The following is a 23,873-nucleotide window of genomic DNA, read 5'->3' as shown; positions in this document are numbered from 1 at the left end:
GGGACCACCGCTTCATGCCCGCGCCCGCAGACTGGCCCCCGACAAACTGCAGATGGCGAAAGCATAGTTTCAGAAGATGGAAGCCATGGGAATTGTTCGACGCTCGGACAGCCCATGGGCTTCTCCACTGCACATGGTGGCCAAGGTGTCCGGCGGTTGGAGGCCTTGCGGGGACTACCGCCGCCTAAATGACGCCACAATTGCACATCGGTATCCCATCCCACACATTCAAGATTTCTCTGCCCATCTGGCCGGGGCCAAGTTATTTTCTAAAATCAACTTAGTCAGGGGTTACCATCAGATCCCCGTGCGACCGGAGGATGTGCCGAAAACCGCCATCATCACCCCTTTCGGGTTATTTGAATTCCTGCGTATGCCTTTCGGCCTTAAAAACGCCGCGCAGGCATTCCAACGCCTGATGGACACTGTCGGGCCGGGGCTCGATTTCGCTTTCATCTATATGGATGACATCCTGGTGGCAAGTTGTTCACGGCAGGAGCATTGCGCCCACCTCTGGCTGTTGTGTCGTCGCCTCAATGAATTTGGGCGGGTGATCAACCCGGCTGAATGCCAGTTCGGCCTCCGAGCAATCAATTTCCTGGGCCACCGGGTGATGCGGCATGGCGCGGTACCCTTACCAGACAAGGTGGAGGCCATTCGCCGGTTTCCACGACCATCCACAGTGCGGGGCCTGCAGGAGTTTGTGGGCGTGGTTCTATTCTACCACCGATTTGTGCCGGCGGCGTTGGTGAGAATACTGCGGCCCTTATTCCATCTGTTGTCAGGCAAGCGGCGGGACGTACAGTGGTCCGACGTCACCGTGGAGGCATTTGAGGGGGCGAAAGAAGCATTGGCTCGGGCGACGATGTTAGTGCCGACGCCCCTACGGCACTAAACGTGGACGCCTCGGACTCTGCGGTCGGTGGTGTATTAGAACAATTTTTTGACGGACACTGGCAACCTCTTGCCTTTTTCAGCCGCCAGCTAACTTCGGCGGAATGTAAATATAGCACGTTCGACCGGGAGCTGCTTGCTTTACATCTGGCAGTTAAACATTTTCGGTATTTCCTGGAGGGCCGAAACTTCATCGCTTTTACCGACCATAAGCCCCTTACCTTTGCTTTTGCCAAGGTTGCGGATCCTTGGTCCGCTCGGCAGCAACGCCAACTCACGGCAATCTCGGAGTTTACCACGGACATCCGCCACATCGCAGGGAAAAGTAATCGGGTTGCGGACGCCTTGTCTCGCCCAGCGGTGATAGCCGCTCTCGACATGGTTTCAGGAATTGATTATTCTCTTTTAGCGGCAGCACAGCTGGCAGACGAGGAGATGAAGGCATACCGAACTGCCATCACGGGTCTGGTGCTCGAAGAAATTCCTTTGGGCCCCACCGTCCTATGTGACATCTCCACAGGACAGCCGCGGCCTGTTGTTCCGGCAGCCTGGCGTCGTGAGGTTTTCGACACCATTCATACTTTGGCCCATCCATCTATTCGCACGACGGTGAAATTGGTTGCTTCAAAATTCGTGTGGCATGGTTTGCGAAAACTGGTCAGGCGTTGGGCCCGGACGTGCATTGCATGTCAAACGTCGAAGGTTCAGCGGCACATCCGGGCACCGGTTCAAGGCATGGCAGTGCCTCGCCGGCGTTTCGACCATATCCACGTAGATATCGTGGGGCCGCTGCCACCATCCCGTGGCATCTCGCATCTGCTTACGGTAGTGGACCGCTTCACGCGGTGGCCCGAGGCCATCCCGCTCATTGACACCTCGGCCTTGTCCTGTGCACGTGCCTTAGTAGCTAATTGGATTGCTCGTTTCGGGATACCGTCTGATATCACGTCCGACCGGGGTGCCCAGTTCACGTCGGAACTGTGGTCTGCAATGGCTCGCCTATTGGGAGCTCAGCTTCACCACTCAACGGCTTACCACCCCCAGTCCAATGGGTTGTTGGAACGTTTCCACCGCCGTCCTTCCTTAAGGATGCTTTAAAAACACGCCTCACCGGTCCCGGCTGGATGGACGAGTTGCCGTGGGTCCTGTTGGGAATTCGTAATGCCCCTAAAGAAGACCTGCAGTCTTCATCAGCGGAATTGGTTTACGGTTTTCCGTTCACCGTGCCCGGAGCATTTATTCCAAACACCGGTGACCCCCAGGAGTCATCATCCGCCATGTTGGTCCGTTTGTGGGAAAGGATTGGTGCCCTGGCTCCTGTCCCAACATCCCGGCATGGGATCACCCCATTGTATGTGCCTCCGGCTCTTGCCAACAGCTCGTACGTTTTTCTTCGGCGCGACGCACACAGGTCACCCTTGCAGCGCCCATATGAAGGTCCTTTTCGGGTGCTGAAGCATGGGCCCACGACTTTTGTATTGGACATGGGGGGTCGGTAAGAGACGGTGTCGGTGGCCCGTTTAAAACCGGCCCATTTGGACCTGAGCGAGCCAGTACGGGAGGCCCAGCCCCGTCGTCGGGGGCGTCCTCCATCTCGGGCCCAACCTAATTTGCCCTTACATGGCAGGACTCCTTTGCACGGGAATGTGCGTACAAGGTCCGGCCGCCTCGTCCGGCTGCCCGACCGTTTCTGCGCTCGTGAGAGGCTTGTGAGAGGTCACGAGGAGTCCAAGAGCAGAAGATAAGAGAGTGGGGAAGGAGGGTGCGACACACGGAATAAAGTGGTGTTGGATAACTCAGTGTGCTGCCTCATTCTTGGACGGACAGCTCCGTGTCCACCACAATGGTTTTGTTATGGGGAGATCTTCCTCATAAATCTTTTGGAGATTGATTCACAATGCCACTGGGTGGCGCTTCGATGGCAGCTTTGCCTCTGGTCCGTCTGTCCCTTTCGTCTTTTTTTGGATATTTTTAAATTTGTGTTAATGTTCTCTGGTTTGTTTTACGTGGGGGTTGGCGGGGGGGGGTCAGCGGAAACTGTTTTTCAATCTCTTACCTTGCCGGAGATGCGATTGTTTTCCGGATCGTATCTCTGGTCGCTCTGCGGCCTAACATTGTGGAGCTGGAGGCCTTGCCTGGGACTGACTTTTAGACTCACCACGGGGCCGAGGACTTACCATCGGAGCCGATTCCTTGCCTGATGCTCCACCGCGGCCTGCGGACTTTAACATCAATGAGCTCGCAGTCTCAGGTTGAGACCGATGTCGGGAAGCCTCAAAAGCTGCACGACGTTCGACAAGCCCTGACCTGGGGTAGATCGCCCAGCGCGGGGGGGGCTGAGATTCCCCACCGATGCAGGAGCTTGATCGCCCCGACGAGAAAGGCCGACCGCCCACTACGGGAGTCAAGATCATCCCGTCAATGGAAGGCTCGAGGACCCGACCGCTGGAGGACAAAGAAGGGAGAGATTGAACTGGTTTTGCCTTCCATCACAGTGAGGAATGTGGAGGAGCCACTGTGGTGGATGTTCACGTTAAAATGTATTTTGTGTGTTCTGTTGCTTTTCATTGGTATGACTGTGTGGCAAATGAAGTTCCTCGTATGATGAGAAACATACTTGGCTAATACATTTTGATTATGATGATTATGATTATGATTTGTCTATCTTGCTTGTTACCTTTTCAAAGGTCAGTGGAAGTAATTTACTTGGATTTCCACAAGGCTTTTGATCAGGTGCCACACATGGGGCTGCTCAACAGGATAGGAGCCCATGATATCAAAGGCAAGGTGCTAGCATGGATACAAGATTGGCAGCAGGCAACGAGTGGGATTAAAGGGAACCCTTTCTACTTGATTGCCAGTGACAAGTGGTGTTCTGCTGGGGTCGATGTTTGGCCCGCTATTTTTCACATTTATTTGTTAAAGTTCTGGATGATAGAACTGATGGCTGTGTGGCCAAGTTCAAGATTTGTTTAATGTCACATGTACCAATTAAGCTACAGTGAAATTCAGGTTGCCAAACAGTCATACCAATAAAGAGCAACAAGACACCCAAATACATTTTTAACATGAACATCCACCACAGCGACTCCCCCACATTCCTCACTGTGATGCAAGGCAAAAAAATATCATCTTCTTCCCTTGGCACTCGAACCTTCCGTTGTCAGGGCGATCAAGCTCCTGCATTGGGGGGATCTCAGCTCCCCCGCGCCGGGTGATCGGACTCCAGGTCGAACCTCCTGCGGCTTGGAGCTTCCCCACATCGGTCTCTACCTGAGACTGCGAGCTCCTCGATGTTGAAATCTGCAGGTCGCGGTTAGAGTGTCGATCCCAGGCAAGGGATCACAGGCTCTGATGGTAAGTCCACGGCCCCGCGGTGGGGCTCAAACTCAGTCTCGAGCAAGGCCGCCAGCTCCACGATGTTAGACCGCAGAGCGACCGGAGATACGATCCGCAAAACAATCGCATCTCCGGCAAGGTAAGAGATTGAAAAAAAGTTTCCCCGGCCCCCCCCCCCCCCCCCCCACCCCACATAAAACAAACCAGAGAACATTAACACAAACTTTTTAAAACACACTAAAAATAACAAGACGTAAAGACAGACAGACTGTTGGCAAGGCTGCCATTGCTGACGGTGCCACCTGGAGGTTTGCGGATGATATGCAGATAGGTGGAGGGGGCAGGTAGCGTTAAGGAAGCAGGGAGTCTGTAGAAGGACTTGGTCAGGCTGGGAGAGTGGGCAGAGAAGTGGAAAAAGATAAAAAGCATAGCAAAGTGTACAGTCATGCACTTCGGTAAAAGGAATATAGGCATATACAATCTTCTAAATGGGGAGAGGATTCTGAAATCGCAAGTGCATGTGCACAAAAGGTTAATTTGCAGGTTGAGTTGGCAGTAAGGAAGGCAGACGCAATGCTAGCCTTTATTTCGAAAGAACTAGAATAACCAAGTGTGCAATGTTGAGGATAGACACAAAATGCCGGAGTAACTCAGCAGGTCAGGCAGCGTCTCTGGACAAAAAGAACAGGTGACATTTCGCATCGAGACCCTTCTTCAGACTCTAAAAAGTGCTGGTGAGACCACATTTGGAATACTGTCAGCAGTTTTGGGCCCCATATTGTGTGATGGCCTGGGCTGCGTCCACAATTTGATGCAATTTCTTGTGCTCGTGGGTGCAGCTGTTCCCAAACCAAGCTATGATGCATCTTTTTATTCAACCACTAGACCAAGTGGATCCATTGGGACCACAAACCCTGCATTGGTGCGGCACCCTCTCCTCCCCCACTCCCCCCTCCCTACTCCCCCTCCCTCCTTCCCTCCCCTCCCTCCCTCCTTCCCTCCCCCCCTCCTTCCCTCCCCTCCCTCCTCCCCCCTCCCTCCCCTCCCTCCCCCTCCCCTCTCTCCCTAGGAGATAGATTTAAACTTTAAAATGTGAATAACTTTAAAAATATAACACCGATTTCAATGAAACTTCTCTCATTAGCACCAAACGGACGACAGTGAGTAAGGTGGGCCTAAAATCGTCGCGCTATCATGTACCGTTTTGGCTGTGGTTCAGGTACAAACAAACAAACAAACGAGGGTTTTAGTATATAGATGACTGAAAAGTCTTGCCAACAAAGGCTCCCTCCCGTTGCTGATCTCTGGCTACAGGAGCCACGTGACTAGGATTAGCAGCGTCTCAGCGGCGCAGGGGAAGAGACTTGACAAGCTGGTCAGGAAGGCCAGCTCTGTCCAGGGTTGCCCCCTCGACTCAGTGCAGGTGGTGGGAGAGAGGAGGATGATGGCAAAGCTAACATCGATGCTGGTCAACGACTCCCACCCCATGCAGGACACTGTCACTGCACTGAGTAGCTCCTTCAGTGACAGACTCCTTCAGTGCGTGAAGGAGAGATATAGGAGATCCTTCCTTCCCACTGCTGTGAGACTGCACAACCAGCACTGCTCCCAGCAGACCAGTCAACAGTAACAGCTGAGGAATACACAGTAAACTGATGACAATTTATCCTTGTCTTTACTTTTATTTATAATGAATGATCTCTTGCTATCCACTTTGCTGCTGTAACACTGCAGATTTCCCGGGTGTGGGACAAATAAAGGAATATATTATTATTATTACACAGACAGTGGCATCAATGGTTATGCTACAGCTCTACCACCACCACCTGTTAAAATCAGGAATTAGCAAAAACTCATTCGAACCATCCTTAAGCAAGACACGATTATGTTTATTATAAACATTGGAAGTGATTCAAAGGAATGCTACTTTTGTTCTACGGGCTGGTGCTCAGAAAAAAACTTGGCACTCAACACCAAAAAAACAAAAGAGCTCATCCTTGCCTTCAGGAAGAAGCAGAGTGACCATCCCCCACTGCACATAAACGGGGAAAGAGTGGACAGTCTCCAGTTTCAGGCTCCTGGGCACCCACATCTCAGACAATCTCACGTGGCCAACCAACATAAACTCTCTGATTAAGAAGGCACAACAGCAGCTTCACTTCCTAAAAACACTCAGGAAAGTCAACCTGCCACAAGAGCTGCTGGTGCCTTCTACTGCTGCTCCATTGAGAGTGTCCTGACACATGGGATCCTGGTGTGGTGCGGCAACAGTTCTGCGGCTGACAAGAAGGTTCTGCAGAGAGACATCAACACAGCCCAGAAGATCACCAACACACGTCTGCCTGCCCTGGAAGACATCTACAGCTCCCGTTGCCTGCGGAAGGCATCCTGCATCCTAAAGGACCCATCTCACCCCGCCCATCACTTGTTTGCCCTTCTGCCCTCAGGCAAGCGCTACATGTCCATCAAAGTGCACACCACAAGACCAACAAACAGTTTCCACCCTAAGGCCATCACCACACTGAACTCTGCACTGAAAGCACCCCCCCCATAGACAATATTTATACTGTACAATACCTACCTCTGTGCAATACTGATGTATTCATTTATAATATTTTACGTCTCCAAAGACGTACAGGTATGTAGGTTAATTGGCTGGGTAAATGTGAAAATTGTCCCTAGTGGGTGTAGGATAGTGTTAATGTACGGGGATCACTGGGCGGCACGGACTTGGAGGGCCGAAAAGGCCTGTTTCCGGCTGTAGATATATGATATGATATGATATGATAATACTATTCTGTGCAATATCTTATATTCTGACAAGGTGCAATATCTTATATTCTGATAAGGGTGCATACGTAGGCATAATGTGTATGAATCTGTGTGTATGTATCACATTGTGTATCATTCTTTTACTGTTACTTTATTGTTATTTTTTATCTTGTACATTTGAGCTCAGCTCAGGCAGCGCGCCTAAATTTCGTTGTATGCACCACGACAATGACAATGACAATGAAGAAATTCTATTCTATTCTATTGTATTAAAGTGTGATTTCATTCTGGAGTTACCTTCGGCAAGTGTTGCAGAGGTGTTGGTGTGAGCGTGAGATCAGTTTGACAAAGGGCATCGCCTTCCCGATGGACATCGAGGATAAGCTGAGCCAAGTATCTTTCCTGGAATCGGGTACGCTTCCCCAAGGCACCTGAAACACAAGCAAGTCTGAGTTTACATTCAGCGTTGACCATCGAGGCTGGCAGGCTTTCAGAGACATGGGAAAAAACAGGATATTATATTCACTGAATATAATAATAATAATAATAATAATAATTCATTTATTTTATATAGCGCCTTATCGCATGCTCAAAGCGCTTTACAAAAACAATTAACATAGAAACAAACAGACAAACTATCCTGACGGAAAAGCGGCGAATACACAACGCCAGCGTCCTCTCACGTCAGGGTCCGGCAGTAGACATTAAAAAGCACAAGACACACAGATATAATTGTTTACACAAAACAGCCATCACAGTGATTGCTCTAGGCATACCCTCACTGTGATGGAAGGCAAAGTCTTATCTCCTCCTCATTCTTCTCCCGTGGTGCCACGAGGTGATCGAGGCTCCCAACTTTTTGAAGCCCCCACCGGGCGATGGAAAGTCCCAGGGCCGAGCCGAGCAGGCCGATGAAAGTCCTGAGCCCCCACTGGGCGATGGAAAGTCCCAGGGCCGAGCCGAGCAGGCCGATGAAAGTCCTGAGCCCCCACCGGGCAATGGAAAGTGCTGTGGCCGAGCCACGCTGAATATAAAACTGAATATAAGATCTATTTAAGGTAAGGTTGCTGCCTTGCAGCGCCGGAGACCCGCGTTCGATCCCGACTAAGGGTGCTGTCTGTACAGAGTTTGCATGTTCTCCACATGACCTGCGTGGATTTTCTTCGAGATCTTTGGTTTCCTCCCACTCTCCAAAGACGTACAAGTTTGTAGGTTAATTGGCTGGGTAAATGTAAAAATTGTCCCAAGTGGGTGCAGGATAGTTAATGTGCGGGGATAGCTGGTCGGCGCGGACCCGGTGGGACGAAGGGCCTGTTTCCGCGCTGTATTTCTAAAACTAAACTAAAAACTAAATGTATAGGTTTATAGGTTAATTGGCTTGGTATAAATGTTAAATTGTCCCTAGTGTATGTCGGACAATGTTAGTGTGCGGGGATCGCTGGTCGGCACGGACCCGGTAGGTCAAAGGGCCTGTTTACACGCTGTATCTCTAAACTAAACTAAACTAAAAAAGAAGGAATGAAGTTTGGAGTTTCATGCCCACCAAAGATATTAAAATAATGTTGCTATCATTTACTTCAAAGAATGTATTGCAGTTTTTAGTCATATTCCTTCTTCAATTGTTACCATCAAATTCATAATTGTGACATAGTGAAGGCAAAAGTGGCATTAACATGCATATGCATTCAGATTCGAACATTCTGAATGACTAAAGATTCAGGGCGTGTAAAGATTGGAGAGGTTCTGAAGTGGGAAGTTCTGCTTAGGAGAGGGAACAGAAGGAGTTTGCCAGAACGCTGTCTGGACTGAAGTCCTTGCTAAAAGGAGAGTTTTAGAGTTTAGAGATACAGCGCGGAAACAGGCCCTTTCGACCCACCGGGTCCGCGCCGAGCAGCGATCCCCGAACCCTAGCACTACCCTACACACACTAGGGACAATTTTTACATTTACCAAGCCAAGTAACAAACAAACCTGTACGTCTTTGGAGTGCGGGAGGAAACCGAAGATCTCGGAGAAAACCCACGCAGGTCACGGGGAGAACGTACAAACTCCGTACAGACAGCACCCGTAGTGGGGATGGAACCCGGGTCTCCGGCGCTGCATTCGCTGTAAGGCAGCAACTCTACCGGAAATTGTTTTCCACATTCAGCGTTGGTTATTTACATGGCGAGTCAGTGAGCTGTGGTTATTTACATGGCGAGTGCGGAGACCTTGTTGGGAGCAGAGCTGGGCACATCTACACATCATGAGATGCTGTTGGGAGCAGAGCTGGGCACATCTACACATAATGAGATGCTGGCCTGCTGAAGATGCCACTCAGCATCCTAAAAAGCAACAACAAAGTTCAATAGAAAGAGCTGAGCAATCTGTCTAACATGGGATCAGACGGAAATTCTGCAGGGTGAGCACATAGGTGCACAATCAAGGCAGCGAACGGGAGGCAACGGCTCCAAGGACATCCCATTCTCAACAGTCATGGAACCCAGTATGAAAGAAAAAACTTCCACCTCAGCTTTCTGCTGAGATCCCCACCAGTTTAGGTTTACAGATACAGCACGGAAACAAGCCAATTAACCTACAAACCTGTATGTCTTTGGAGTGTGGGAGGAAACCGAAGATCTCGGAGAAAACCCACGCAGGTCACGGTGAGAACGTACAAACTCCTTACAGACAGCACCCGTAGTGGGGATGGAACCCGGGTATCCGGCACTGTGAGGCAGCAACTCTACCGCTGCGCCACCAGTCTACACCAACTTTGATTCACTTCAAGGAATATGGAGGCACGGCTGACATCACGGGAAATAGCAAATGCTCCAGAAGCAGTCAACAGCCCAGTGGTGGAACTGAAGACCTCTCCCCAGAAACCATCCGTGCCTCTATTCAAGTTGCTCCAGTACAATTACAACACCAGCATCTACTCAATAATGTAAAAAAGGTACATACTGTTTACACAAAGAAATCCAGTTAATCTCCACCTAATCAGCCTATTTACAATCACCATCAAAATGGTAGATCTAGTCGAATGACATCAAGGGCATGTGCTCACTAATAACCTATTCGGTCACGGTGGCGCAGCGGTAAAGTTGCTGCCTTACAGCGAATGCAGCGCCGGAGACCCGGGTTCCATCCCGACCACGGGTGCTGTCTGTACGGAGTTTGTACGTTCTCCCCGTGACCTGCGTGGGCTTTCACAGAGATCTTCGGTTTCCACCCACACTCCAAAGACGTAAAGGTTTGTAGGTTAATTGGCTTGGTAAATATAAAAAATTGTCCCTATTGTGTGTAGGATAGTGTTAGTGTGCGGGGATCGCTGGTCGGCGCGGACCCGGTGGGCCGAAGGGCCTGCTTCCATGCTGTATCTCTAAACTATACTAAACTATCTATTCAGTTCAGGTTTCACCAGGTCCATTTGCCTCTAAACCTCATGACAGTGGTTCAAACACCTCTGGAGGTGAGGTGAGAGTGACCTCCCTTGACATCCGGTAACATTCGGCGTTAATGGACTCTGATAGAAGTGGTTTAAACCTACACCTCACATCAAGGATGATAGTTTTGGATGTCACAAGCCATTCATTCCAGCTCCAGTTAATCCCTGCTGGAGCAAAATAAAATACTGAGGATCATGTCGGATCAGCGTCTGTGGAGGGAATAGACAGACGGTGTTTCTGGTTGGGATCTTTCATCAGACTCAATAGGGGAGAAAAAAATGGAAAAGAGAAGTGGAGGTGGGGCAATGCCTGACAAGTCATAAGGAATAGGAGTAGAATTAGGCCATTCGGCCCATCAAGTCTACTCCGCCATTCAATCATGGCTGATCTATCTCTCCCTCCTAACCCCATTCTCCTGCCTTCTCTGCCCTTTGATACTGGGGGCTCTCACCTTCTATAGCAGCCTCACATGTGGCACCTTATCAAAGGCTTTTTGAAAATCTAAGTAGTGGGGGGGAGGGGTTAACAAATTGTGAATATGAAGATGAGGTAAAAGGGAATACAGGAGATATTGCAAAAGACTCTCGGAAGAATGGGAACATAAGTTCTAGAGCGGAAAAGAAATTAAGGGCAGGGCCAATTGTGAACGATGTGAGAGGGGAGGTAAATACAGAAGTTAAAGTGTTGTACTTAAATGCGCGTAGTATAAAAAATAAAGTGGATGAGCTTGAGGCTCAGTTAGTCATGGGCAAGTATGATGTTGTAGGGATCACTGAGACGTGGCTACAAGAGGACCAGGGCTGGGAACTGAATATTCAGGGGTACACAACGTATAGAAAAGACAGACAGGTGGGCAGAGGGGGTGGGGTTGCTCTGATGGTAAGGAATGATATTCATTCCCTTGCAAGGGGTGACATAGAATCAGGAGATGTTGAATCAGTATGGATAGAAATGAGAAATTGTAAGGGTAAAAAGACCCTAATGGGAGTTATCTATAGGCCCCCAAACAGTAGCCTCGACTTAGGGTGCAAGTTAAATCAGGAGATAAAATTGGCGTGTCAAAAATGTAATGCTACGGTGGTTATGGGAGATTTCAACATGCAGGTAGACTGGGAAAATCAGGTTGGAAATGGACCCCAGGAAAGAGAGTTTGTAGAGTGCCTTCGAGATGGATTCTTAGAACAGCTTGTACTGGAGCCTACCAGGGAGAAGGCAATTCTGGATTTAGTGTTGTGTAATGATCCTGATCTGATAAGGGGACTAGAGGTAAAAGAGCCATTAGGAGGCAGTGATCACAACATGATAAGTTTTACTCTGCAAATGGAAAGGCAGAAGGGAAAATCGGAAGTGTCGGTATTACAGTATAGCAAAGGGGATTACAGAGGCATGAGGCGGGAGCTGGCCAAAATTGATTGGAAGGAGGCCCTAGCAGGGAAGACGGTAGAACAGCAATGGCAGGTATTCCTGGGAATAATGCAGAGGTTGCAGGATCAATTTATTCCAAAGAGGTGGAAAGACTCTAAGGGGAGTAAGAGACACCTGTGGCTGACAAGGGAAGTCAGGGACAGCATAAAAATTAAGGAGAGGAAGTATAACATAGCAAAGAAGAGTGGGAAGACAGAGGATTGGGACTCTTTTAAAGAGCAACAAAAGTTAACTAAAAAGGCAATACGAGGAGAAAAGATGAGGTACGAGGGTAAACTAGCCAATAATATAAAGGAGGATAGCAAAAGTTTTTTTAGGTACGTGAAGAGGAAAAAAATAGTCAAGGCAAATGTGGGTCCCTTGAAGACAGAAGCAGGGGAATTTATTATGGGGAACAAGGAAATGGCAGACGAGTTAAACCGTTACTTTGGATCTGTCTTCACTGAGGAAGATACACACAATCTCCCAAATGTTCTAGGGGCTGGAGAACCTAGGGTGATGGAGGAACTGAAGGAAATCCACATTAGGCAGGAAATGGTTTTGGGTAGACTGATGGGACTGAAGGCTGATAAATCCCCAGGGCCTGATGGTCTGCATCCCAGAGTACTTAAGGAGGTGGCTCTAGAAATAGTGGAAGCATTGGAGATCATTTTTCAATGTTCTATAGATTCAGGATCAGTTCCTGTGGATTGGAGAATAGCAAATGTTATCCCACTTTTTAAGAAAGGAGGGAGAGAGAAAACGGGTAATTATAGACCAGTTAGTCTGACATCAGTGGTGGGGAAAATGCTGGAGTCAATTATAAAAGACGAAATTGCTGAGCATTTGGATAGCAGTAACGGGATCGTTCCGAGTCAGCATGGATTTACGAAGGGGAAATCATGCTTGACAAATCTACTGGAATTTTTTGAGGATGTAACTAGGAAAATTGACAAGGGAGAGTCAGTGGATGTGGTGTACCTCGACTTTCAGAAAGCCTTCGACAAGGTCCCACATAGGAGATTAGTGGGCAAAATTAGGGCACATGGTATTGGGGGTAGGGTACTGACATGGATAGAAAATTGGTTAACAGACAGAAAGCAAAGAGTGGGGATAAATGGGTCCCTTTCGGAATGGCAGGCAGTGACCAGTGGGGTACCGCAAGGTTCGGTGCTGGGACCCCAGCTATTTACGATATACATTAATGACTTAGACGAAGGGATTAAAAGTGCCATTAGCAAATTTGCAGATGATACTAAGTTGGGGGGTAGTGTGAATTGTGAGGAAGATGCAATAAGGCTGCAGGGTGACCTGGACAGGTTGTGTGAGTGGGCGGATACATGGCAGATGCAGTTTAATGTAGATAAGTGTGAGGTTATTCACTTTGGAAGTAAGAATAGAAAGGCAGATTATTATCTGAATGGTGTCAAGTTAGGAGGAGGGGGAGTTCAACGAGATCTGGGTGTCCTAGTGCATCAGTCAATGAAAGGAAGCATGCAGGTTCAGCAGGCAGTGAAGAAAGCCAATGGAATGTTGGCCTTCGTAACAAGAGGAGTTGAGTATAGGAGCAAAGAGGTCCTTCTACAGTTGTACCGGGCCCTGGTGAGACCGCACCTGGAGTACTGTGTGCAGTTTTGGTCTCCAAATTTGAGGAAGGATATTCTTGCTATGGAGGGCGTGCAGCGTAGGTTCACTAGATTAATTCCCGGAATGGCGGGACTGTCGTATGTTGAAAGGCTGGAGCGATTGGGCTTGTATACACTGGAATTTAGAAGGATGAGGGGGGATCTTATTGAAACATATAAGATAATTAGGGGATTGGACACATTAGAGGCAGATAACATGTTCCCAATGTTGGGGGAGTCCAGAACAAGGGGCCACAGTTTGAGAATAAGGGGTAGGCCATTTAGAACGGAGATGAGGAAGAACTTTTTCAGTCAGAGGGTGGTGAAGGTGTGGAATTCTCTGCCTCAGAAGGCAGTGGAGGCCAGTTCGTTGGATGCTTTCAAGAGAGAGCTGGATAGAGCTCTTAAGGATAGCGGAGTGAGGGGGTATGGGGAGAAGGCAGGAACGGGGTACTGATTGATAGTGATCAGCCATGATCGCATTGAATGGCGGTGCTGGCTCGAAGGGCTGAATGGCCTACTCCTGCACCTATTGTCTATTGTCTATTGTCTATTGTCTAAACAACATCTACTGACTCTCCTTTGTCTGTCCTGCTATTTACTTCTTCAAAGAATTCCAGCAGATTTGTCAAGCACAAAGCCATGCTGACTTCGGCCTATTTTATCATAGTCGGAGATAGACATAAATATTATTTGGAATTCTTTGCCACAGATGGCTGTGGTGGCCAAGTTAGTGGATATTTTTAAGGCACAGATAGATTCTTGATTAGATTCTTGAGTAGTACGGGTGTCAGAGGTTATGGTGAGAAGTCAGGAGAATGGGGGTAGGAGGGAGAGATAGATCAGCCATGTAGAGCTATATAGCAGAGTAGACCTGATGGGCTGAATGGCCTAATTCTGCTCCTATCACTTATGATCTTATGACATCATTTCCCTGCACTAATCCCCTATCCCTAGACTCATTAACATCCAAAAATCTATTAATCTGTCTCGAACAAAATCCAGTCACCTTGAGTGGAGAACTCCAAAGATTAACGACCTTCAAGCCCCTCTCTCCATCCCTCCCCACCCAAAGATTAACGACCTTCATGCCCCTCTCTCCATCCCTCCCCACCCAAAGATTAACGACCTTCATGCCCCTCTCTCCATCCCTCCCCACCCAAAGATTAACGACCTTCATGCCCCTCTCTCCATCCCTCCCCACCCAAAGATTAACGACCTTCATGCCCCTCTCTCCATCCCTCCCCCACCCAAAGATTAACCACCTTCATGCCTCTCTCTCCATCCCTCCCCCACCCGTCGTCCCAGCTTCAAAGTCGTCTTGTTGAGTCTCATTGTCTGTAACTCGTTCTCACCGAGCCCACAGCTAACAATGGCCTGTTTCCTTTATCATCCTTACTTTTTTGCATATCTTTCATTCATTTGTTCTCTATCTCTCTACATCACCATCTATATCTCTCGTTTCCCTTTCCGCTGACTCAGTCTGAAGAAGGGTCTCGACCCGAAATGTCACCAATTCCTTTTCTCCAGAGATGCTGTCTGACCTGCTGAATTACTCCAGCTTTATGTGTCTAACTACCTTCTTTAGTTTACTTTGGAGATACAGCGCAGAAACAGGCCATTCGGCCCTCCGGGTCCCACCGAGCGTCTGGCGCTGTAAGGTAGCAACTACCGCTGATCATTGAATTATTGAATAAGCTATAACTGAAGAGGCACTGTGCCGCCCTCATTAACATTCACAGTAAACAAATCTCTTATCATATTATTTTGCGACAACACCCTTCGCTGGATTTGTGTCTCTTCAGTCAATTAGTTACAGATGAATGAAAAGAACTCCAAAATGTAGAATTTGAGAGTGTGACTTACCTGTCAAAGTGGTAGAAAGTCTTGCCATTTTCTGGGCTGTAGAGAAATTCTCCTTGGCCCTCGTATAGTCATAGTTGTAGAGCAGCGCATATCCACACTCCAGGTGCAAATGGATAGCTACATCTCGGCATTCCCCAGAGCACAGAAAGGTCTGGATTGATTGTACTGAAAATAAATTGAAGACATAACAACTAGTCATAGAGTGATACAGTGTGGAAACAGGCCCTTCATAGAGTTATAGTGTGATACAGTGTGGAAACAGGCCCTTCATAGTCATACAGTGTGGAAACAGGCCCTTCATAGAGTCATAGAGTGATACAGTGTGGAAATACAGTTTCGAAAAGGGTCACAAGGCAGGCATCACACTGGTGGATCTCACTGCCGACTATGATACTGTGTGGCACCAGGGCCTGATCTTTGAAGCTCCTCTGAACCATCCCTGACCGTCATTTAGTGCCAACAAGTGCCACATCCATGCCAACATCCTTGCCAACCGCAGTTTTGTACTCAAGACCAGCGACGGACAATCTAGCCGACTACGACACATAAGAAACGGAGTCCCCCAAGGCTCGGTACTGGCCCCCATGCTCTTCAACCTTTATATCAGCGACCTGCCACGCACGACCTCGCGCTAGTATGGATACACGGATGACTTGGCCCTACTGCACTCGGACAGGAGCTGGTCAAATGTGGAGGATGTGCTCTCGGCGGGTATGGAACTTGTCGCGGGCTACCTTAAGACCGGGAGACTAAAACTGAGTGTGGCAAAAACAACCACACCTTTCCCCTGAACAACAAGGAAACTCAACACCAGCTAACTGTCACCCTCAATGGGTCACCCCTACCCTACAACCCATTTCCTACATACCTCGGGGTGAAACTAGATAGGCAGCTGACCTACAAGCAACACCTTGAAGCTCTCCATGCTAAAGTCTCGGCACGGAACAACCTCCTGCGTTGCTTGGCCGGATCATCATGGGGCGCCAGGACATCTACTCTTGGAACCAGTGCTCTTGTACTCGTGTCCAGCGCCGCTGAGTACGCCGCCCCAGCATGGTGCCACAGCGCTCATACCAGCAAGGTAGACGCCACCCTCAACGACACCATGCGGATCATCACTGGCTGCCTACGCCCTACTCCCACGGATCGCTGGTATCGCACCCGCCAAGCTTCGCAGAGAGTTCTTCACTCATAGGCTGGTGTGCAAGGCCCCATCGGACGCCAAACATCCTTTGCACCACCTCGCCCAGGATTCACAGCAACTGGGTCCTCAACGCCTGTCATCTCATCACCCTTTCTCCCGTCATGCAGCGACCCTCTGTGGCTCCGGTTTCAACATACTAGGAGCATGGAGAACCAGCTGGGGACAGACATCGCCAACTCCTCAATTCACTGTCGCACCGAACACCACAACCCCACCCGGCTCGGACATGTCCCGCAAAGAGTGAGTCGCCCTGAACCGGCTCCGCACTGGGGTCGGCCGGTTCAACGCCAACATGCATCGTTGGGGGTTGCGTCCATCAGCAGCCTGCGTGTGTGGAGCAGACCAGCAAACAGTGCAGCACGTCATGTTCGACTGCGCTGTCCTCCGTCCCCCTGGTGGAGGGGTAGACCTCACGGCCCTTGACAACAGCACATTGCACTGGCTACAGCGCCTGGAGGGCGTTACATAACTTCTGCTGCCTCAAATGCAAGAAGAAGAAGAAGTGCGGAAACAGGCCCTTCATAGAGTCATAGAGTGATTCGGCATGAAAACAGGCCCTTCATCGTCGTAGTGATACAGTGTGGAAACAGGCCCTTCATAGAGTCATAGAGTGATTCGGCATGAAAACAGGCCCTTCATCGTCGTAGTGATACAGTGTGGAAACAGGCCCTTCATAGAGTCATAGAGTGATTCGGCATGAAAACAGGCCATTCATCGTCGTAGTGATACAGTGTGGAAACAGGCCCTTCATAGAGTCATAGAGTGATTCGGCATGAAAACAGGCCATTCATCGTCGTAGTGATACAGTGTGGAAACAGGCCCAAATTGCCCACACCGGCCAACAATGTCCCAGCTACACTAGTCCCACCTGCCTGCGCTTGGTCCATAACCCTCCAAACCTGTCCTATTGATGTACCTGTCTAACTGTTTCTTAAACGATGGGATAGTCGCAGCCTCAACTATCTCCTCTGGCAGCTTGTTCCATACACCCACCAACCTCTGTGTGAAAAAATTACCCCTCACATCTATATACTAAAACTCTCATTTGTTTGTTCCTGAACTACACCAAAGGGACGACTGTGAGTAAGGTGGGCCTAAAATTGTTGCGCTATCATGTATCGTTTTGGTACACGATAGCGCAACAATTTTAGGCCCACCTTACATTTGGTGCTAATGGAAGAAGTTTCATTGAAATCGGTGTTATATTTTTAAAGTTATTCACATTTTAAAGTTTAAATCTATCTCCTAGGGAGAGAGGGCTGGAGGGGGGGGGGAGGAGGGAGGATCAGGGAGGTTGAGGGGGATGGAGTGGGGGGGAGGGGAAGGGGGGATTGTGGGGGGAGGGGAAAGGGGAGGGGGAGGAGGAGGGGAAGGGAGGGGGGGAGGGGAGGGGGAGGGGGAGAGGGGGAGGAGGAGGAGGAGAGTGAGGAGGAGGAGGAGGAGGAGGAGGGGGGATAGAGGGGTGGGGGAGGAGAGGTTTCTGCACCAATGCATGAGAGGTTTGGGCCCAGCGGGTCCAGTTAGTATAGTTGCTATTAAATCTTTTCCCCTTCACCTTTAACCTATGTCCTCTGGTCTTCGATTCACGTACTCTGAGCAAGAGACTCTGTGCATCTACCGAATCTATTCCTCTCATGAAATTAGATGCCTCGGTAAGATCGCCCCTCATCCTCCTGCACTCTGTGGGCAGTTTCTGGCACTGAAAGATGTTTCAAATGATTCACAGACTTACTTCAGAACGTTTACTTCAGTTTACAACAGCATATTACTGTAGTGCTTTTATTGTGCATATTACAGAACAAGATTTGGCATTCAACTATGCAGGGAGCGTATAAAGCACAGTCAAAGGAATAGGCTTTAACCAAAGTCTTAAAGAAAGAAAAACTAAATGTGGAAAGGTTTGGGTGGAAAACTCCAGAACATAGGCCTCAACAGACAGTGGATTCAATTAAGCCAGCTAATGCTGAGACTGGCTTTACACAACAATGCTGAAATAATGTCCATAAGTGATAGGAGCAGAATTAGGCCATTCGGCCAATCATCTACTCCGCCATTCAATCACGGCTGATCTATCTCTCCCTCCCAACCCCACTCCTGCCTTCTCCCCATAACCCCTGACACCTGTACTAATCAAGAATCTATCTATCTCTGCCTTAAAAATATCCATTGATAGCCTCCACAGCCTTCTGTGGCAATGAATTCCAGAGATTCACCACCCTCTGACCAAATACATTGAACCTTTAATTCTGAGGCTGTGCCCTCTGGTCCTAGACTCTCCCACTAGTGGAAACATCCTCTCCACATCCACTCTATCTAAGCCTTTCACTAGTCTCTATGTTTCAATGATGTCCCCCCTCATCCTTCTAAACTCCAGCGAGTACAGGCCCAGTGCCGACAAACGCTCATCATAGGTTAACCTACTCATTCCTGGGATCATTCTTGTAAACCTCCTCTGGGCTCTCTCCAGAGCCAGCACATCCTTCCTCAGATATGGTGCACAAATTTGCTCCCAATATTCCAAATGCAGCCTTACCAGCACATTACATCCCTGTTTTTGTATACAAGCCCTCTTGAAATAACTGTGTTTGCACACCTGTACATAAAACCTATTCAAGAATAGATTATTTTTTGGTCGACGCTAAACTTATCTCACTCACTTATAATTCAAAATACCATAATATTATAATCTCAGATCATGCACCTTTAACATTTATGATTAAAATAAATGGTAAAATGGAAAAACGGGGGCAATGGAGATTTAACCCACAAATATTAAAAAATAAAACAACTCAGGAATATATTATAGAACAGATTAAGATTTTTTTCGAAATAAATGATAAACCGGAAATATCTTCTGCCCTACTATGGGAAACTTTTAAAGCATATGTCCGTGGAATTATGATATCTTCTCAAGCATTCTATAATAAAAAGAATCGGATGGAACAACAGGAATTAGAAAAGGAGATTAAACAATTAGATACAGAGAACGCTGCTAATCCATCTATAATAATACATAATAAAATCGCTGCACTGAAATATAAATTAAATAAAATATACTCAGATCAAGTCGTAAAACACTACCAATACACCAAACAATTACAATTTGAATTTGGAGATAAACCTCATAAATTATTGGCTCGTCAACTTAGAAAGATGGAAGGAGAAAAAATAATCCATAGGATTAAATCACATACTGGCGAACCTTTAGTACAACCTAAGGATATTAATGAAAGATTTCTGCAATATTATAAAAATCTATATTCAGCTAAAACGACAGAAAATAGGATAGGAATGGAAGCATTTTTAAAAAAATGTAATCTGAAGGGGTTGGATTTACAAAATAGAGAATCACTAAATGCGGAAATTTCAGTAAAAGAAGTTGAAGAATCTATCAGATCATTAAAAAATGGTAAAACACCGGGACCAGATGGTATCGGTTCGGAATTTTATAAAACATTTTATGATCTGATCACACCACGTCTGAAAATATCTATACTTGTCGGAAACTACCAGAAACGTTAAATGAATCTATTATAACACTTATACCTAAAATAGACAAGGATCTGGAGGACCCAGGATCATATAGAGCTATAGCGCTTTTAAATACTGATCAAAAGATACTAACGAAAATATTAGCACAAAGATTAAGTATAGTTATTAATAAACTAATTCATCCCGATCAAACAGGATTTATACCAAAACGATATTCCTCATATAACCTCAGACGATTATATAATATTATATATTCGAAAAGAGGTATTAATAAAGACTTAGTAATTATTTCGTTAGATGCGGAGAAAGCCTTTGACCAAGTGGAATGGTCTTATTTGTTTTCGGTTATGGAATTTTTTAATTTGGGAGAGAAGTTTATCACTTGGGTTAAATTATTATATACCAATCCAACAGCTAGAATAATAACAAATCAAATACTATCAAATAAATTTAATCTATTTCGAGGCTGCAGACAGGGTTGTCCTTTATCCCCACTATTGTTTGCACTTGCATTAGAACCTTTAGCTCAACGGGTGAGAACACATCCTGAAATATATGGATATGACACCATAAATACTGAAAATAAAATTTCTTTATATGCGGATGATGTATTACTTTATATCACAAACCCGGAAATTAGCATTCCAAATTTACTAAAATTAATAACTGAATTTGGATCATATTCAGGATATAGTATTAATTGGAATAAAAGTGAACTTATGCCGATAAGGGTAAATAATCTACATATATTACAACAATTCCCTTTTAAGATAGCAAACGAAAAAATAAAATATCTTGGAATTTATGTAACAAAAAGATTTGATTCTTTATTTAAATCTAATTTTCCGCTCTTATTGAATAAATTAAATAAAAACATTTTATATTGGAAAACATTACCAATCTCAATGATAGGTAGAATTAATGCAATAAAAATGATTTTTCTTCCACAATTATTATATCTTTTCCAACTGATTCCGATATATCTTCCTAAAATTTTTTTTAAAAAGATTGATTCCATAGTCACTAACTTTATCTGGGATTATAAGAGCCATAGAATAAACAAAAAACACTTATGTAAACCAAAAATAAATGGAGGTCTAGCTCTACCAAACTTTATGTTTTATTACTGGGCAGTCAATATTAAAAATATTAACTTTTGGTTAGTAGAGACAGATAAACAACCAACCTGGTTAAAAATGGAAAAAGAAGATTGTTCGCCCTTTGAAATTAGTTCGATTTTATTCGCCAATAATAAAATAAGTAAGAAAACCTATAGTGAAAACCTTATAATATAGTGGAATACGTATTTGGAAACAAATAAAGAAAACATTAAAATTGGAATGTATACCACTAGCTCTTACTATTGTAAATAACATCACATTTAAACCTTCAATGATAGATAAAGGTTTTTTACAATGGAAAAACTGTGGAATTAATAAGATGGGAGATCTCTATAGGGAAAAAATTTTCCTTTCATTTCAAGACTTACAACAAATTTATGGATTACATTCAAAAGATTACTTTAGATATTTACAAATTAGAGATTATGTAAAAGCAAATACACACGAAATTAGAAATAGAAAGACAGAGATTTTAGATGAATGTCTAAATAAACACCCAAATACAGAAAAATTGATATCATATATTTATAATATTTTACTGGAAAACGATGCTCCAAGTACAGAAATATATAGACAATCATGGGAAAATGAATTAGGTCAAATTATTAGACCTGATATATGGGATGAAAGTTTACAACACATACATCACTGTTCGCTAAATGCTAGACACTCTCTTATACAATTTAAAATATTACTTAGACTACATTATTCAAAAGCTAAATTACATAGTATTTTTCCAAATATATCTGCCATTTGTGACAAATGTCAGCAATTGGAAGCTAACTTAACGCATATATTCACAAACTGTGAAAAAATCACTAAATTCTGGACAGAAATATTTAAAATAATTTCGAATGTTGTTAATATGAAGTTGATTCCTGACTCAAACTTAATAATACTGGGAATATTAGAAACAGATCAATTAATAACAGTGAATCAAAGAATTTTTATTGATTATAGTTTAATAATTGGGAAAAAATTAATACTGAAATTCTGGAAAGGTCCTACATCCCCCACAATTAAAATGTGGATTACAGGAATGTCGGAGACACTTCATCTGGAAAGATTGAGACTTGTATTAATGGACAGGTTGGATCTTTTCAGAGGAATATGGTCTCCATTTATTGTATATTTAAAGGGTCAAAATGGCTTGGTTCGGAGAGCTGACTGTGGCCCGAATAATGGAATGGAGGAAGAATTATGAACAATAAATCATGGATATATCTCCAAGGATAGATAACTTTCTTAATACTCGATTCATTTCTCCAATTTGGATTTCTTATTTTTATTTTATTTTTCTCTATCTTTTCTTCTCTGGGAAAAAAAAAAAGTATAGAAATTTATGTATGTGTTAAGTATATTTTATTAATATATGCTTAAGTTTAATAAAAATATTTATAAAAAAAAAAAAGAAATAACTGTGTTTGCTTTCTTTACTACCGATTCAACTTGCAGATTAACGTTTTGGAATCCTGCACTAGCATTCCCAAATCCCTTTGCACCTCCGATTTCCGGATGCTTGCCCCATTTACAAAATAGTCTATGCCTTTATTCCAACTACCAAAATGCATGACTCCACATTTTGCTACATTATATTCCATCTGCCACTTCTCTGCCCACTCTCCCAGCCTGTCCAAGTCCTTCTGCAGAGTCCCTGGTTTCTTTACACTATCTGCCCTCCACCTATGTTCGTAGCAACCGCAAACTTGGCCACAAAGCTTTCAATCTCCTCGTCCAAATCATTAATATACAATATGAAGAGTAGCGGCCCCAGCACCGAGCCCTGCGGAACTCCACTAGTCACTGCCAACCAGAAAAGGCACCATTTATTGCCACTCTTTGCCTTCTGCTCTTCAGCCAACCTGCTATCCATGCTAGTATCTGCCCTTTGATACACTGGGCTCTCATCTTCCTAAGCAGCCTCACGTGTGGCACTTTATCAAAGGCTTTTTGAAAATCTAGGTAAACAACATCTACTGACTCTCCTTTGTCTGTCCTGCTATTTACTTCTTCAAAGAATTCCAGCAGATTCATCAGGCAAGATCTCCCTATCATAAAGCCATGCTGACTTTGGCCTATTTTATCGTGAGCTTCTAAGTACTCGGTTACCTCATCCTTTATAATGGACTCTAAAATCTTACCAACCACCAAAGTCAGACTAACCGGCCTATCGTTCCCACTATTCTGCTTTGCTCCCATCTTGTACAGTGGGGTAATATTGGCAATTTTCCAATCATCTGGAACCACTCCTGTATCTAGCGATTCTGGAAATATCACTGCCAATGCCTCCACAATCTCTAAAGTCACCTCTTTCAGAACCCTAGGGTGCAGTCCATCTGGCCCAGGTGACTTATCCACCTTCAGCCCTTTCAGCTTCCCAAGCACCCTCTCCCCAGTAATAGCCACTCCACTAACCCACCCCCTGTCTCTTGAATTTCAGGCACGTTGCTGGTGTCTTCCACTGTGAAGACCGATGCAAAAAAGTTATTCAACCCCTCTGCCATTTCTTTATTGCCCATTATCACTTCTCCTGCATAATTTTCCACTCTTGCCTCTTTCTTACTCTTTATATAACTGAAGAAATTCTTGCTATCCTCTTTATATTATTGGCTAGCTTACCTTTGTATTTCATCTTTTCTCCCCGTATTGCCTTTCTAGTTACCTTGTGTTGTTCTTTAAAAGCTTCCCAATCCTCTGGCTTCCCACTAATCTTTGCAATGTTATACGC

General features: G+C 45.7%; 1 protein-coding gene across 2 annotated transcripts in view; it reads right to left on the bottom strand.

Annotated features, from left to right (window-relative positions):
* Positions 1–23,873, bottom strand: part of ttc27 (tetratricopeptide repeat domain 27) — a 135,090-nt gene that overhangs the window by 86,416 nt on the left and 24,801 nt on the right. For both annotated transcript variants that reach the window (XM_078404657.1, XM_078404658.1), the window contains exons 6-7: positions 15,329–15,493; positions 7,303–7,436 (exon numbers count right to left, since the gene is read on the bottom strand). In XM_078404657.1, the coding sequence (XP_078260783.1) occupies positions 7,303–7,436; positions 15,329–15,493 (299 nt within the window). The remainder of the gene's footprint in view (positions 1–7,302; positions 7,437–15,328; positions 15,494–23,873) is intronic.

Source organism: Rhinoraja longicauda, chromosome 9 (genome assembly GCF_053455715.1).
Source record: "Rhinoraja longicauda isolate Sanriku21f chromosome 9, sRhiLon1.1, whole genome shotgun sequence".
In the NCBI taxonomy this organism is placed as follows: domain Eukaryota; kingdom Metazoa; phylum Chordata; class Chondrichthyes; order Rajiformes; family Arhynchobatidae; genus Rhinoraja; species Rhinoraja longicauda.
Note: the sequence above shows the minus strand (reverse complement) of the source record. Positions and strands in the feature narration are given on the sequence as shown.